The sequence below is a fragment of the Patagioenas fasciata genome, chromosome 1 (genome assembly GCF_037038585.1).
Source record: "Patagioenas fasciata isolate bPatFas1 chromosome 1, bPatFas1.hap1, whole genome shotgun sequence".
Taxonomy (NCBI): domain Eukaryota; kingdom Metazoa; phylum Chordata; class Aves; order Columbiformes; family Columbidae; genus Patagioenas; species Patagioenas fasciata.
Window position 1 is genome coordinate 93,769,686 of NC_092520.1, and position 17,121 is coordinate 93,786,806.

At 48.3% G+C, this 17,121-nt stretch overlaps 2 protein-coding genes across 2 annotated transcripts in view; one reads left to right on the top strand and one right to left on the bottom strand.

The window, feature by feature from the left end:
* Positions 1-3,202: 3,202 nt before the first annotated feature.
* On the bottom strand, positions 3,203-11,249 carry LOC136109090 (uncharacterized). The gene is made up of 7 exons (XM_071811794.1): positions 11,166-11,249; positions 10,228-10,370; positions 9,747-10,086; positions 8,394-8,860; positions 8,123-8,171; positions 7,425-7,629; positions 3,203-3,843 (listed from the first exon to the last, which is right to left on the bottom strand). The coding sequence occupies exons 1-6, from the start codon at positions 11,247-11,249 to the stop codon at positions 7,477-7,479; spliced, it is 1,236 nt and encodes a 411-aa protein (XP_071667895.1). The 3' UTR covers positions 3,203-3,843; positions 7,425-7,476.
* SIM2 (SIM bHLH transcription factor 2) overlaps positions 10,902-17,121 on the top strand; it is a 63,420-nt gene continuing 57,200 nt past the window's right edge. Inside the window, exon 1 of the mRNA XM_065862291.2 lies at positions 10,902-12,653. Within this exon, the coding sequence (XP_065718363.1) occupies positions 12,479-12,653 (175 nt within the window). The 5' untranslated portion in view covers positions 10,902-12,478. The remainder of the gene's footprint in view (positions 12,654-17,121) is intronic.

Sequence of the window (17,121 nt, forward strand, 5' to 3'; positions counted from 1 at the left end):
AGGATACTCCATCCCTGGAAACACTCAAGGCCAGGCTGGACAGGGCTCTGAGCAACCTGATCTGGCTGAAGAAGTCCCTGCTCGCTGCAGGGGAGGTTGTGCTAGGTGATCTTTAAAAGTCCCTTCCAACCTAAACCATTCTAAGATCCTATGATTCTGTGATGTGTCACTAATAACAATATCACATGAGCTATCCAAGCCACTCTTTTATATGAAAGTAATTAAACCATTTCTAACAGTGAGCAGTAATTTCTAAATGCATTTCTCTTTCTCTTCTGGTCACATAGGTGAGGAAGAGAATAAATACGTGCTTCATTGGATGCTTACAGCAATCAAGCAGACAAAACCAACACTAGGAAAAGCTTATTGGTTTATTTTACCTTCTGTCCCATAAAAAGTGGTAATTGACATTTTAATGCATGACATACTGCATTCCTTCATAAGACTACAGTAATTGAATACACATGAAACTGTAGTGCACTAGGTGACCCTGGAGTGTGCCACACACCTGGAAGCAGTGAGGTTCAATTAATGTGTCATTGCTACTAATAACAGCTACTAGTGAGAACCTCCAGCCAGTTGCTACACCAGAGGAAACAGTAATCCTTGTATTTAGACAGATAGCATACAGTAAACACCAAGGATCCATTGTTTACATGCAGAGCTGTTTTGGATCAACAGTTAAAATCTTATTCTCTTAGTAACTTCCTTTTTCACTAAGTTGCACAATTTACTTACTCCTGCACTGAATTTAGCTAGCTTTGTGTGCAAAAAATTTGCAGATACTAAAATAAAATCAGCTGAGAACCATTAGTAGACTAAATCAAACAGTACTGAGACAAAGGTTCATGCAATAAAGGGACGATATAAATCATACACTTGTGCAGAAAAAAAAGCTATGGTAAAATGGCTTGAGGATTTGATTTAATCTTTCAAACCCCAGGAAATTTACAGTTAAGAGTTGGAAGTCCTTCCTTAACTTACCTTGTTGTTAAAATCAAGTTATCAACAGTCCTACAGTGTATGCATATATAGATGCACATACACAAACAGTCTGAATATTTTCTTCATTTATATTACAAAAATAGAGGACATGAAAACTGAAAGTGTATGTCTGTGGTGGGCCAGAACAGAGGCATGCAGGGCTGAAGTTCTCTTTTTAGTATTTCAGCACCAGGTCTGATTTCACTAAATCGTAAACTTCAGGCTCTTGAGACAAGATATGTGTCCTAGGTGCTGAACCTAAGAAACTACAAAGCCATTTAACCAAAAGCCCACAGGGAAGAAAAGATCATTCAGGATGGCCTGGTTCCACAATATCTCTGCCCTCACTAGGATTACAGAGCAGGATATCAACTTACAAACGCTACATCGTTTGAAAAAGCCTCTACTGACTAAAAGCTATGTTAATACTGTGAAGACCATGATGTTGATTCATGAGGAGTTTAGCCCCTTCACAGGAACCCTGTTTGCAGTACCAGACCTGTGCGTTTTTACTGGTGTTGAGAAAAATCTCAGAGGAGTTGTAGTTTCTGGTTGAGTAATCCCCAGAGATAAAACATCTTACTGAAAATGGGTTTGAACTTCTGCAGAGCTTCACTCCTCTTCTAGGAGCTATCATCACCACATCTATTTTATTTCTCCAGTCATCCTGCTCTCTCATCTTAGATTTGTCTAAGATTTATCTGTCAGCTTTATCTGGCCTGAATACATTTCAGCTCTCTAGCTGTTTCTCTCAGGCATTCATGATAAATAATATTCTCTGTGTTCTTCATGCTCCTATTTCCCTTCACTTTGCTTTTATATGTCTTGGTTTAAAGTCTATCCTACTGACCTGCCTGAAATCCCATCTGTTTATGGAATTAGAGTACAAACTTCCTCAGTGATGAGTCTCTAATAGTCGGTAAAGCGCTGGGTAGGAAACTGGGAGAATATTTATCTTGTATTAATTGAACAAGTATTCAGCTCAGTCTAAGATCCTGTTTTTTTGAACTAGCTAGTCCACACTGCATGTGTTTAAAAGGTTGGTGACACTGGTGTAATCAATCCCACTGTGAGTATTTGCACTGCCCAATACTTGCAATCTATTCAGGGTAAACAGTTGTCTGCCAACCTCTACTGCAGGAAGGTTTCTCAAGGTATGTCATAGCATGTCTCCAGTGCTGGAGGAAAAAGGTAGGAGAGAGGAAGAAGAGGAAAAAACAAACAAACAAACAAACAAACAAAATGAAACAAACACCCACAAAACTAAAATCCACCACATCCAGAATCTGACTTTTATAGGGAGTAGCAGGAGGTGAAGAAACTAAAGCCTTTCTGAAATCATTCAAGTGATAAAAGGAGTGTTTGGAGACAACAGCGTGTACCAGTCTCTGTTGATGGAGGGAATCTGCTGTTTCCTTCTCTCAGAAAAGGAGTACATTGTATTTCTGGAAATTCAAGAAAATTCCACACAGGTTTAGAGAGAAGGGAGGTTGGACAGGGGTTGATTTTCTTTCCAGTGTAGCATGGGAGACTTAAGCCCAAGAATCTTGTTTCATTGAGGTTGGTTGTATGGAGATGGTTACACGAGAACAGATGATCTCAGGAATGTTCAGAGACTCCTAATAAGTAGCACCAGAAAACAGTGGGATCATATATTGCTCCATAGCAATCTGAAAACAGATTTATTTTGGGTTTTCTTAGATAGGAAAATTAAAAAAAAAAAAAAACACAACAAAAAAAACACACACAAAAAAAAAAAAAAAAAAAACACAAAAACCAAAAACCAAAACTTTAGCAACATCAAGGCAAGGTGTCGCAGCTTCTCAAAAATAATCCAGCCCTAGCATCATTTCTGAACTCATAGTTATCTACCTAAACTGCTGCGAGTTTGGATTCTTCCAAAAAGAATGCAAAAAAAAAGCTGAGCAGAGAAACATATAAGTTCACCCCCAGGGAGATGTTAAGGGAGTGGGCTGGTTCTTACGGTCTTTTTCCTACTTCAGACTGAGACATCTTTGTCATCATGAGATTCCCTGACTGGAAAATTCTTGTAACCATTTCTTTTTTTGTTTGTTTGTAAGGTGTTTTTAAGAGGAAAAAATAAAGATAAGAAAAGGAATGAGAAAAATAACAAAATGGAAAAAAAAAAAAGGAAAGAAAAAGAAAAAGAAAAAGAAAAAGAAAAAGAAAAAGAAAAAGAAAAAGAAACAAGGAAAAAGAGAAAAAGGAAAAAGAAAAAGGAAAACCACCACTGTTTAAGCTATAAGTCTAAAGGCAGAAGTCCAGTTTTCCTCATCTTCCTACCATATGACAAAGTGGTCCTGAATTCATGAAATAAGAGGAAAGTTCAATTGCCTTCAAGGAAGTTCAAACTTTTACCTCCATCTTTTCAACAGCAGCAAGATATAAATGGGGATGAGACTCACAGTTCCTTGTGTTCATACTAGGTTGCTCTGCCTAGAAAAGCTAATGTGACCCTGGCCTGCTTGGGAGGGTAGTTGTCTGGGAACAAGTAGTCCTGCATCTCATCCTGTTTCAAAGACTTTTAATGCATTTGTGTGCAATGTCCCTTCCCAAATAATAGAAATTTTAAACAAACAAACTAACCAAAACTTGGAAAAGACACCAAAATTTGTCCCTTCCCCAGTAAATCTTGATTATCCTATGCACAACAAAGTCAATTCCGTAAGAGAGTACCACACACACACAAAATGGACTATGATCTGATAACCTGAACATATTCTTCATAGACAAGAGGCCTGCAGTTGAATTCCCATGGACAAAGGATGGAATTGAGTCTGGATCTTCACCATCGTATCAGACTGATCTATCTTGTGTATAAAATGAGGACATCTGCTCCTGTTGATGAAGAAGAGGAAGAAGGTTTCAGAGTATTTTCACAGTGTATTCACTGACTGTGTTCAGCACAGATCAAAGGAGAGAAGCAAGGAAATATTATACTTGCTTTCTAGGTCTGCATTAGGTACCTCTGCCCTGCTGAGACTGAGATGCCACTGGATGTGTGTTTGGGGAGCTGAAATGATGAAAAATGGCCCTTAGAAATACCCGTAATTAGGCAGCAACTGACTGGAAGTGTTCAACATTGTCATTTTAGACTTCAACATCTGCATTCTTCCTGAGTCCCTTTCTGGATCTGGCCTTGAGCTCCAAAACTGAAAGCACATTCAAATGGTATCCAGTGACTGAAGTGTCTAATTCTTTGGTATTGGTGGGTCTTAGGGATCAAATTTCAGGATCAGTGTCTAAAGGTCAAACAGATCATTTTAGAGGGCAGTATCTTCTGAGTATCTTTCTGTTGTTAACAGAGACTAAACTTAGGTCATCTTTGTCCAGTTAAAATCAAACATATCCCAAGTTCCCATAATAAAAACACGGAAACCTTGGTAATATGAATCCTGACAAAAGAAAAGGGCATGTGAAGTTATAAACAAAGCTGTAAATAATAATGAGAAATTGCAGTAACTTCCCATACTGGCAATAGCTCCACTTTCAGATACATTTTATGACTAACTAGCAGCTCAGAAACAAAACTCACAGAAATGAGTTTGTTGAGGGGTGAGTTACAGAAAAAAGCAAATGCCTTGTGAGCCCATGCAGGATGTTTTCTACATGTTTCAGCATTGAATGTAATTGCATTGTGGCGATTGTTGTCCAAGTGGCATAACATTTCAATCTCACTGCTACTGGTGAAGCTCATGGTGACCAGAAGAAAACAGTCTGGTTTTATATTGGAAAGACAAAAGCAGAGGCAAGGAACACCTCTTGCACTCTGCCTTCGATGAAGCTATCTCACGTGGGCTCCTTACACACTCACAAAGCCTTGATTCTGCAAGGATGAATGTTAAGAGACCTACAAGCCGTTTCAAATAAGACACTGTGGTATGAGGCTGTTCTCTACTGTCTTTTGAACCAAAAAGGGATCATGTTCCTTGAAACCACACCACCAGTTCCACAAGAGCTGAAGTTGTGAATCCTTGATTTTCCCATACCTATGCCAGACCTTCCAAACCAGTTTGACCACACTAGTGAGGAGACAGACCCCCTCTTCCCATTCTTCTCAGTGCTTTGTCATGTCTTCCTGAGACTGCACTGCTGAGTATTCCACACTGATGGCTGATGGCTTGAAGAGTTGCCTGGTACACATTCATTTGCAGGGCCGAAGTTCACAAAAGCAACCTTCACTAGAATCTCTGTTTCTTTACTCCATCCTCTCTCTCTCTTGCAATTATGTCCCAGCCCCACTTTAATAGCTTATTCTTGACTTAATTTCTCTGTCTGTATGTAATAAAATATCTGTATGGTTATTACTTGTGTTACAAAGTTTTCAATGGAGAAACGCAAAAATAGAGATTCAGGATGTTACAACAAACCAAAAGTACAGTAATTAACAAGAGTATATACATTTGCTTATGAATGTGCTTAGAACACAGTAAAGCATCACATAATTATGTATAAATAGAATTTTCCATTCATCATTTCTAAATCATGACTAAAGTATTTATAAACTTGGCCATAAAGTACTACCAAAGTTCTTCTGACAGTCATTCTATAATATATTGAATGTCAAGCAGCATAAAATACCACCGAAAAACAGAGAGATGTTTTTGCATCAGAATTCCTCTATTCCTCACAGATCCATTACTCATCTCCACTAGATTAGTCACACTATTCATATAAGCTCAGGGCCACTGAGAAAACTAGTTCAAGTCATTGAACATAACTTAAAAAAAAAAAAAAAAACACCTTACGTTTACTTTCATAATGTTCAAAGTATTTCAGACAAATAGAGCAAAAATGCTCCACTGTGTGCTCTTCATACTAAGTTTTTCTGATTTCTTCACCCTAGGAGCTTCCTCTCTGTGACTGATACATTCCCTCTCCTGTTCCCAAGGACAGCCTTCACCTTTTAAACTACCTACTGTAGTCAAAAGAAATATGGTTGTCAGCTTACATTAGCAGAATCAAATGTTTGATAATGGAAGTCTTCACATCATAATTAGTATCAAGTATCTGAGTTTTATGAAAATACTTTCAGAAAATTAATCAAATTCCAGGTCTAGTTGGGGGAAAAAAAAAAAAAAAGTTTGCCTTAACAAAATACCACTATTCTCCTTAGGAAACTGAAATTGAAAACCTGACCCAAACATGAGAATTCAGTGGTTTTAACTTAGATTCTTTGCAAATGTCATCCATTTGGATCAGTCCATCAACTCTGATAGCTTCTGCAGTGTTGCATGCCTATATTATCACTACATGTTATGTAAGGCACTATACATTATGTACACTATGTACCCTTTTCTACACCAACTACAGGAAAAAAAAAAAAGTTACTAATTCTAAGGGGACAAAATGCCCCTATTTTATTTTTAAATAGCAGGTATTTTTCTCAATAGCTAGCTCAAACCACATTTGACAAACTCTAAAAATGCTATCTATGTAACGAGAAAGAGTGTTTAGTTTTCCTTCCCTCCACTCTGATTAGAAATGGGATCCACACCCCAGCTGGATATTTCCAGTTCATACCCAGTAGAAATAATTTTCTGTCCGATTGCCAAACGCTGTCCCATGTGGCCAGCAAAGGTTGGACAATAGCAATAACACAGCTTCAAGTAAAGAGCTGAAAACGATCCCCTGCAACCGGAGGCCTCAATTCTGCATAGTTTAATGATTCTAGCACCATAATTTAACTTCCTTTTTTTTCCTTTCAAGTGTTCAGTGCAAATTAATCGTATTGTCAATGCTTATGTTTCCTACCTTACTTATTTGTAAGGACATGTTCAAGTGGCATACTAGAAGGTTGATCCTGCGGTCTATACTTAACTAGTAATCCTCATGCACACCAGTAACCCCATTGAATATCAATATACAATTGTGGTGCCAGGGAAAGTTAAACAAATCCTGAGGAATCTGTTTTATTAGCATTTATAGGATTTGTGTGTGTGAGCGTGTGTGTGTATACATCCACACTTGGGAACAGTAGTTACAGGAAAAAAAATATAAGGGATTCCTCCGGGGACGATAAGAGCTGCTAGTTCTTGAGCTCATACCGATGCTGATGTTGCAGCCTGTAAATGTTAAAATATCTGATGATATTTTCTTTCCTGAGGAACTCGGTGATATTTCTCACAGTTAATACGTTAGCTAAGCACATCAGACAAAGTTAAGACCCCCACTGTGCTTGGCCCTGCAGCCCAGTTTTCCCCAGCCTGGATCCGTCTAGCATTGTGTGTGTTATACTAGCGTACAAGAACGAGAAACACGGGAAAATTACATGAATGTGAAAGACCACGGCCTTGCAAAGGTGGCTGTCCCAAGAGAAGACCGAGTGGCACGGGGACCGCTTTCACGGCCACGGGTGGAGGGGAGGCCCCGGCCTGCCGCCTGCCCCTTCCTGGGCCCTTGTTCGCCACCATGCTTACCGAAACACGCTGGCGTCTGTAAACCGCGGCCGAAACACCCCTGGAAGCTCCCTCAGTTCCCGGCCAGGGCCGCTGCCGCCGCCGCCCGGCTCCTGCCGACCGGGCGGGCTGAGAAGCAGACGGCACGAGCGGGAAGGGGACTGGAGGGCAGCGGCTGTGGGGCTACACACGCGTGTGCCCGTCTGCGAGAGGCTATTTGCGTCTCCTTCAGGATTACCAAAAAAAAAGAAGGCGTTAAACCCCTCGTTTCGAGCTTTTCCTTCGTCACCGTCTTCCCCCGGTCTCACCTCCGCGCCCCGGCGCAAAACAAGCCCTTCGGGCTCGCCACCAAAGCCAGCAGCCGCCCCGGCGCGACACGAACACGCATGGGCTTCGCCACCGGCGGCGCCTCCCCGCACGGAGGGGGAGCAGGAAAGTTCCTGTCAGTCTCCCACCCGTGTAAACCCCCACGCACACACACACAGACTCTGCGTGGAGCGCAAAGGCTTAGCCCCTCCGCACCATCCCCAATGCCTCCTGGCGCGCTGCAGCCGGGCGATTACGGGACTCGCTGCGGAGGAGTTGCCGATAGAGTGTTTTTGGGGGACGGGTTTGTTTGTTTGTTCCCCATAAATTTTCCCCTTTATTTTCCATTTTTAGTTTAAACTCTTGGGGAAAAAAAAAAAAAAGACTGAATATTCCTCTGCAACGCGTCTCACCTGAGAAAGAAACGTTCTTCCTTTATTTTCCATCTGGTGAAGTTTCCCCCTCGAACCAAGGAAAAAAGGCTGTTAAATAACAGTGGGTTTTGTATGCAGCAAACTTATGATTCGACAATAACGTATCTGTGAAAATATGATCTAAATATTTAAATAATAAATTGTTTTATTTATTTTCCTTATTAATTTCAGTCCCTGATATGGAGTTTCTTATTAAAACGGACGGAGGGAAATCTTTCCCCGAAGGTCCATGCAGCCACCTCAGACTCACCGGGTTGAATGTTGCGAATCCACCTCGGTAACTTTGGGCCACCCTTGAAGTAACGTGATTTTTCTTTTTCTTTCGGGATTATGTTGCGAACATTTGCAAAGCTGCCCTTTCTCCAAACCACCGTAATTTGTTAGAAACATAACGTGTTCCCCTCTTGCTTTCCTTTGAGACTCAGTCGCTCGTCCCTGTATATTGTTTATGGGACACAGAAATATCCCATACATTTTCCTTCTCGGGGTCAGCCTGGCTTGGAAGACAGCCTGTTTCCCGCATGTATATGTATATGTATAATTTTTTTCCCGTATAATTTTTTTACCTCTGCTAATGAGTCCAGTTTCGACGGCGGGCGGAGGTTGTATTGAATTTTGAGAATTTCCCCGAAAGGCTGAAGTTTCGTTTCGACTGGTGCTTTTTCCTGGATTATTTTTGGTTTGTTTTGCTCGGCGAAAAGTCCCAACCGGAGCATGCTGCCGTAAAAATAAAAATATAGCGGTGGGTTTAATCGTCGACTACATCTGCGGTCCCCAAGCCTGCGCCAAATGTCCCCGAGAGAGAGGAAGCCCTGCGAGAGGGTTACGGGACTGGTCCTATTTTGCGGGTAAAAAGGGCAGTGCAGGAGAGTAAAACGGGAAACATCGCCCGGGCTCCCCTGTGCAACCTTTTCGCTCAGGTTTCCTTGACCTGTAAGCCAGCTCCAGCCTAAATCCCACCCAGGACGGCGGGGCAGAGAGCCTGTTCCCCATGTGTTCCCTGCAAAAGTCACTTTCCCCCAGACGCGCCAGCCAAGAGGACGGGCGCGATACCAGGTACCTGAGAGGGAAGGGGTGCGGATTTAGAATGGGACAGGGCAAGAGGTTGTGCGGACTGGGCCCGGCGCACGTCGGGGCGCTGCTCCCCCGCTCTTTGCCCCACGTTTCAAGCAACAGATGCCGAAGGTCTCCCAGCCTCCCTGCTCGCCATCCCCTGGGCGCGGAGAGGAAAGCGGCTTCCCCCGGTGGGGCGCTCCGGCGAGGGCGACCCGGGAGGGGAAAGCAGGAGCAGCGGTGCCGGCGCGGGGATCCGCGCAAGTCCCGCCCGCGAAGACGGGGCCTCCTCCGGCGGCGGGGAGGTTAAAGAGCGTGGCCTTTCCCTCGACAACGCAGGGCCGGGTCCTTTCTGGTGTAATAGGATAATTACAGAGGGGCGGGTGAGCTTAAGCAAACACACTAGCCCACCGGCCAGGCCTCTCCCGGGGATTAATATTAAGGACCGGTGCATTGTGTTTTGCAAACGGGCGATTCAATCGCCCTGGGGGACCTCCCCATGTCCGCGGTTGTGAAACCGCTTCTTTCTGGGCTCTGCCCACCGCTATACCTGGTCTCTCCTTCGCACCGAGAGTTTTCTCCTTACTGCTTTGATCGTCGGCTGCAGCCCAGCTCCCCCCGCATGGCTGGGGATTGCTGGGACCACCCTTTGGGGGTGGGTGAATGTACGTGTGTGCGTCTCCCCACGTCTGTGCCCCTCGCAGCATCCCGAAGGGTCCCCTCGGAGAGCGAAAGGCTCCCGTCGGGTCTGGGCTGCATCACAGCCAGGCAGAAGGCAGCGCGGTCCTGTCCGGGCTGAGCTTAATCGCTCGGGTAGGGATGGGGGACCCCGGCATCGCGCTTTTATTAGGGGCTGCTGTGACAACCTCTGCAAAAGCCGGCCTCGAGCCCTGTAGTTAAAGCCCCGTGAGCTCCATGTCCCCCGACTCTGCTCACAACACGGTGCGTGGGGCCACCGCGGGGTCTCTGCTGCCTGGAGAGGCGGGAGCCGGGGGCATGGGCAAAACCCGGGCTCTGGGGAAGTTTCTTACCTTTCCCTGGTCATCGGTGGCCGGCCGGGCAGCCGAGTGTCACGTCGAGGGCTGATGAGCAGTGGCTGCCGGTGCAGCGGCACCGACAGGGAGGACTGCGGGGCAGGGGGACCTCTGGACAGCGCCCACCGCCTCTGCCGGGGCTTGAATCAGTGCGAAGGCCCACGTATAAATATATATGTGTGTGTGCGCCTTTGTAAATGTATTCGTGTGAGTACATGTTTATATGCATACATACACATACTTGTAATGTATATGACACACACACATGTATGCGTATGCAGGTACATTTTGTCCCTTTTATCCAGCGTCAAAACAACAGGGGAAAGTGCTCGGGTGACCTAATGGCGGTGCAGTGAGTCTGGTAAGGGAGGGCCCACGCGTGTCGCGGCCCCACGCGTGCCTCTGGCCCGGCCCTCGCCGGCAGCCGGCTGACGGATGGGGGTACGAGGGCTCCCCCCTGGGGCCGCGGGGTCACGGCCGGTGCGCCAAACGCGTACGTGAGCGACGGCAGGTTATGGGGCAAGGGGGCCGCGGGTCTCTGCCGGCGCTCCGCGGCTGCTTAGGGAGGTCGGAGGGAGCGGGCTCGGGCTGCCAAAGCAAAAGGTCCCCGCCCCTGTCTCCCCCCCACCGCAGCCTCCAGTTCCATCTCGAGTGCTAATTGCGGCTCTTTTCTGGCTCCTCTGTATTTGGGTCCCTCGGAGGGCGCTGCGCGGGAGGACACGTCACGGATACATTATCCCCTCCCCTCTTGAGGCTCTCCTGGCTTTCTGCAGCCTCTGCTCAAGAATTAACTGAGGGGTCCACTTCAGAGCTCCTTCTGCCCCTGGGAAAAAAAAAATAAAATAAAAAAAGAAAGAAAAAAAAAGTGCGGAGATATCGGTGCTTTCAGGCGAGGAGCGTGACAGCTAGGATTTCTGAAAGGAGCTGAATTTTACCTTCGATCCTTGCCGTATGGTGAGGATCGCTGCTCTTTGCGGGAGGTGAATGTTGCAAACCCTCCCTTCGCCTTTGAAAGGCATGTCTATGCGAAAGAGACACCGCTTTGCTCTTTCAATACGTGACAAAAAATAATAATAATAATAAAACAAAAAGGAAGCAACTCCTGACCATGCAAATGCTTTTTCTTTAAAAGGAGGGGGAAAAAAAATAAATCCAACAAAATCAAACCCGCGCCTTTGCCAGCGCTCGGACTTGTTTGGAAAGAGACAACGCTGAAGTGGCACTGGTCCCGAGGAAAACGGATCCTTTAATTTGACTCCGCATGAGAACCACATTTGGAGCTGGGCGCAGCGGCCGGAGCGGCGGGAGCAGCCCCGCGGCCAGCAGCCCCCCGTGCCCGCAGGCCCGCCGTCAGCCCAGCCCCACCGCCCCGCCGGGCTCGGCACCCCCCGCGCCCCGGCGCTGAAGCAGCCCCTCGGGGACTGGAGAAAGCGTCTTTCTGCTGCAAGACCAGCCGCCGCCCGCCGAGAGCTGACCGAGAGGAAAGCGTCTGAAGGAAATGAGAGCTTGTGATTTCGGAGCGCTCCAGCCATCAACTCCCTCCGCACCGGCGTTGGTTTTCGTTTAGCGGCGGGTTGCCTTGCCGTCTAGTCGTCTCCTCGGCATCTCGGGCTCTGGGACCAGTTCATTTTGCACTTCGTTAAACAAGCAGCACGGTCTTTCCTTTTCTTTCTTTCTTTTTTCTTTTTTTAAGAGACAAAGTGTCCAAAAATGGTTCAGCCTGCTTAGCCCAATGATCTTGCGTGGACGCTTTATTTTTAATATTTTTTTATTATTATTTTCGGGCGGGGAAGGATTGAGTAGAAGAAATCCTTCAAGGAAGGAAACCCAGTGATTTGCTCCCCGTTAAGGAGAAGATCCGTTTCCAGTTGCAGGCAGAGGACCGTGGTTCGTGTAGGTTTTTCATTCTCTGTTTCGAAGCGCTAGATATTGCCGAGTCAGAGCAGAACTGCCTCCTCACGAGCAGCTTACCTGTCTTGGTTGTGGCTCAGATATCGCCTTCCCCCTCTTCACACCATTTCTGTTGGTGTTGGTTTTGTTTGGTTGCTTTGGCTTTTTTTCCTTCCTCTTTTTCCCCTTTTTTCTCTCTCTTTTTTTTTTTTTTTTTTTTCAATTCGATTCGATTTGGGTGAATTCCCTCCCTTCCTTAAACGAAAATACTGACTCTGAAGCCGAAATCCATGCCCCCTGCAATTCGGAAGAATCGGGTCTAATATGCCAGTGTCATCTTCGCCTTGCAGTAGTCGCGATGAAGGAAAAATCCAAGAACGCGGCAAAGACTAGACGGGAAAAAGAAAATGGAGAATTCTACGAACTGGCCAAACTCCTGCCTCTGCCCTCGGCCATCACCTCCCAGCTGGACAAGGCGTCCATCATTCGCCTCACCACTAGCTACCTGAAAATGCGAGCCGTCTTCCCCGAAGGTAACCACCCCGGGGTGCCCCGGGAGGGGCTGTCTGCCTCCCGCCCGACCCGCACAGGAGGGACCGGGCAGCACTACGGCCCGAAAGAGGGGGTGGCGGGTGGGGTGTGCATACCCCGAGACGAGTCCGCATCTCCTCTACCTCCTGTGAAGAAAGGCGGGGGGGGGGGGGGCGCGGTTTGCGGGGGTGCCAGTACCGGCTGGCGAACGAGGGGCGAGCGAGGGAAAAGCCGCTGAGGGTGGAAAGGATCCCGTTTGCCTGGGAAGAGGAGGCAGCGCTGCACTGCCCGAAAACCAAAGCTTGCCGGGGGCTGCCGTGCAAAGCGCGGGCTGCAAATAGCAAGTCTGGTCCTGTGAGGCCTAAACTCGACAACAGCTCTCCCCGGTCTCGCGTAGCCCTTCGAGAGCCGCGACCAGGGGCGCGGGCTGCAAGGGGACCCCGGCCGGGGACTGCGCTGGGCTGGCGGCGGAGCGGAGGAGGGCAGCCCGGCCGGTAGTGCGGGAAGGTGGAGCCGTCCGGTTAATCCCTCTCTTCTCCCCCCTCCTCCTTTGCTGCCGGTTCAGCTCCGTCTGCTCGGGGGCACCGTCCCGAAGAGAGAGGGTTCCGCTCGGTTCCGCTCGGCTCCGCCGTCCCCGGCGTCTGCGGCCCCGGGAGGCAAGTCGCCCCAGCTCCCTGGGAGGCCCCTCGGCACAGTGCTCCTGCCGGTGTCCAGACACGGCCTTGTGGGGGGAGGAAATAGCGTGGGTGTTATTATTATTTTGTTTTGGTTGGAGTTTTCTGGAGATAGGGAAGCAGTCTGGGAAATAAGGCGCAGCGGTTTCGCAGAGAGGTCCTCCACCTTCTCCTGAGACCGGGGGAGAGGGGAGGACCAGTCGGAGCCCAATATGCTCCTGAGCGGGGCCTGGACCTCGCTGCCCCACGGCCAGGGCCGTGCAGGGGGGCGAGAGCCGATGACCCCTGAGCTCTTCTCGGAGACACGCAGCAATGAGGCCTGACACTGCTCTCTCCTTCCCTCGCGGTTTGATAAACAATACCCCCCCGTCAGCCTCGCACCTACACCCCAAGCGTCCGAAGGACGCAGAGTTTCGGCCACTTTGGGTGAGGGGAGGCAGCTGGTCGGCACCCGTGGGAAGCCGCCGGCCGCCCGGTCCATTCCGTGCCGCCGCTGAGCTGATGGGAGACGTGAAATGAAACGCTGGTTAGTGACTGCTGGTGGCTAAATAAAGCCCAGCTTCCCCCTTTGTCATCTGTTTGCGCCTCTCCGGACGGGAGTGTGTGTGTGAAGGAATTAGCAAATTCCAGAGTGGAAGGTCTGCTCTCCGTCGCGGTTTCTAAGGAGCTTTATTAAAAGCCTCCAAATTTAAAAACAAAAACAAAAACCCACTCCCAAACCGAGAGAAGCTTACCGTTATAGTCATCTAATTCAGTAATTTCGAGAGCAAGTGCTAGCAGTGCTACGGGAAACTAGGGCTCCTTTAGCGTACGCTTCTGAAGCACGCCGGGTGAAGAGAGCAAGGGGAAGCGAGACGCTTCTCCGCTGCAATTTCCAGCCATTATCCCCCATCGGGAAATTTCGCGATGAGAAATAGCGCGTCGTAATTTCGGGGGAGCATTCGCCGGCCCTTCCTGGGGAACTTGCCCCGAATGGCTTTGGTTTAGGAGGGAAGAAGAGTGGCACGTTTCGAGATGCTGCTGAGTGTATTCGTGGTTTTCCAGTCCTGCTGAGCCTCAAGAGTAACAAGAGGACGCCGAGAGTAGGTTTATACCCACCAGCTCGGGTGTGTTTTATGTGTCTGTCTTCCTTAAACAGGCCAGGCGTGCGCTTCCGCACACTCTGCTTATTAAGAGCAACGTTTAAATGCATACAGCGAATTCCTGATCTTTCATCGTCTTAAGAACGGGTGGAAATACGTTGAAAAACAAAGCTTTGCACCCAGGGATGACAGGCCCCAGGAATAACCGTCTCCAGCCCCCGAGCTGTGTGTTTAGTACCCAGGAGCGTAGAGGGCAGAGAGGGTAGCTGCAGAGAGGCGGCCATGGGCAGTGCTTGCTACCTTGCCGTCTGCATTAGGACGTTTGGTGCCGGACGGGGGGAGGAGGGGGGAGGGGGGTTGCCCGACGGCACTCGGCCCCGCATCGCCCCTTTCTTCCCTTTCTCTCTGAATTTGTCTGCGGAAAGCGGAAGAGGAAGGTCCTCTCCCCCCTCAGCAGCTCGGCGACGGCATGGAAAGGCGGTGTCCAGTTGTCTTTGCTGGGGCGGCGGGGGGGGTAGTCTAACAGCCCAAGACGGCTGACCGGCACGGTGTCTTAAATTCTGGGGACAATAAGACCTGAGGAAAGTGCCCCTTTGAGTATACTGGACCCAATTGGTGGGGACGACCCACGTCCGAGGTCCTGGGGCTTGAAATAAAGGTGGGCACGTAACAGTTGGCCGACCGTCGGCCGCTGCTCCTAGGGCAGAGGGAGCGGCGCAGCCCGCACTCCCTCGAGCGTCTCCCCCGAAACGGCTGTCACCGGGGAACCAGCGACCCGTGCTGCCCTGGCCGCCTTGCCCATCACTGTAAGGGCATCGCCAGGCATCGTCCCTGTAAGACTCAAGGGAGTTTACTTCTTCCAGCTCGCGGTGGTGGGAGGACAGGCCTGAGACAATTCTAGCATGCGTGCTAGACCCATGGTAGCTGGAACCAGCGTGATCAGAAACGTTGTCCAGATATAAAACTGGCTTCCAGCTCTGTCTAGACTGGAGGGAAAGAGAGAGAGGATTTTGTTTCTAAAAACTCCGGTGGATGGCTTCCCCCACACGTTTTATTTCCAGCGCGAGCTGACACAAATTGTAGGTAGAGTTTGAGACTCTCACTGAGGTATCTGGTCCCAGAGCTTCGACAGGGCTTCTAAGGGGGCTCAGACAAGTCTCCTGCTCATCTCTGTCAGGATTTTCCCGAAGATGCTCATTTTGGACTAAAATTATAGATCTCCCCAAGGAGGCGCCCGATAAGGCTCAAAATAAATGAGTGAAAGGCGATTTATATTCCAGCTCCTTTCTTCCGCAAAGTGCAAGCCCTGTTAGGCGCAATTTCGTGCTCCGACATCACAGATTTTGCCGTGAGGTTTCACTCTGACCTTCAGAATCGTGAAATAAAGTCCAGGAGACAGCAATCTACAGCCTCCCCCGCGCTCCCGCTCTGTAATACCGTCTTCTCTTGTGTTTTGATATTTTGCCAAGGCATTTATTACTGTAGAACAAAAATACACCACGGGACTTCTGTCCTGACTGTCAGTATTTTTTTTTTTTCTAAAAATGAGCAAATGAGAGGAGTCGCGAGAAGAAATTGTATTTAAAACCCGCGATTCTCTGCCTCACGGTTATGGCAGACTGGTTACATTGTGACCCGTTTCTTCCCCCAACCTCGAAGCGGTTTCGAAAACTGACTAAAAAACTGCACACTTATGGATGTTTAAACGGGTTGCGAACGAATTGATTAATAAATGACCCAAAAGATAATGTGAGTTATAAAAAATTGCTGAATAAAATGACTCAGCAGCAGACCTTAGACCTGTTCCTTATTCCGAGATGCAGACAATATAAATTACTGGGCGCATGTAGAGTTTTCGTTCGATTTAAACCTGGTCGTGAATGTATGTTTTAAGAAAATCAAGGCGAATTGCAGCTATTTCATTAATTTTCATACTCACTCCGAATAGCTTAATGAATTAATTAAAGCCCGAGCCGGCGGCGCGAGTAATTCCTCTACGAAACTTGCCTCTACTGTAATAACCGCTAATAGTGGCACTGAAGGTCTTACTAAAACAGGAGTGCCATTAGTGTTTCCCGGTAGCCGCGGCGGGAGCCGGCAGACCCTCGGTGCGGGGACGAGCGACGGCGGCGGGAAGGGAGGGCAGGAGGGGGTCACTGCCGTGGTAGCTGTGGCTCTGCTTGGGACCTCGCTGTTTGTCGTGCGCCCGCTTTCGGGCCTCTTAACAGGATCTGGTGTTTCTGGCTCGCCGGGAAGTGCCGGGTTTGGGTTTGTCCGAGTGTCCTGGAGGGTGTTCCTTGTTGTTTTCTCTAGAACTCGACTTTTTTTTTTTTTTTTTTTAAACGATTGTCTCGATTTATACGTCTGTCACTCCCATCGCCCAACCCTTGGAAAACTTTCCAGCCGGCGGTGACGCTGAAGCCCGCGGAGAGGATGCGGGGGGGCCCACCACATCCCTGCCAAAGTTAAGCTAATGAAGCCCTTCTCCTTCCCAAAATCATCGCAGTCTGGAAGCTCCCGTCCAGAACAGAGGTTACCCCCACTGGAGCCGGGGACTCCCCGTCAACTCCAGACCCGACCCGGCCCCTCGGACCAGCCTGTCAAGCGGTACGATTCTATGTGCCGTCGGGGCTGAGACATCTCTCCCTCTGCTGTATTTGGTCTAAGGGCAAGGTGTCAGCTCTGCCCCTCGCCCAGAGCCGCACTTCCTTCCC

Excerpts from the sequence above, each read along its gene's own strand:
- LOC136109090 (XM_071811794.1), bottom strand. The coding sequence starts at position 11,249 with ATGCCTTTCAAAGGCGAAGGGAGGGTTTGCAACATTCACCTCCCGCAA. Across the intron at positions 8,861-9,746 it reads CGGTGCGAAGGAGAGACCAG|CATGCTCCGGTTGGGACTTT; the intron begins GTATAGCGGTGG and ends TTTTTACGGCAG. Across the intron at positions 8,172-8,393 it reads GATTCGCAACATTCAACCCG|GGGGAAACTTCACCAGATGG; the intron begins GTGAGTCTGAGG and ends CCTTGGTTCGAG.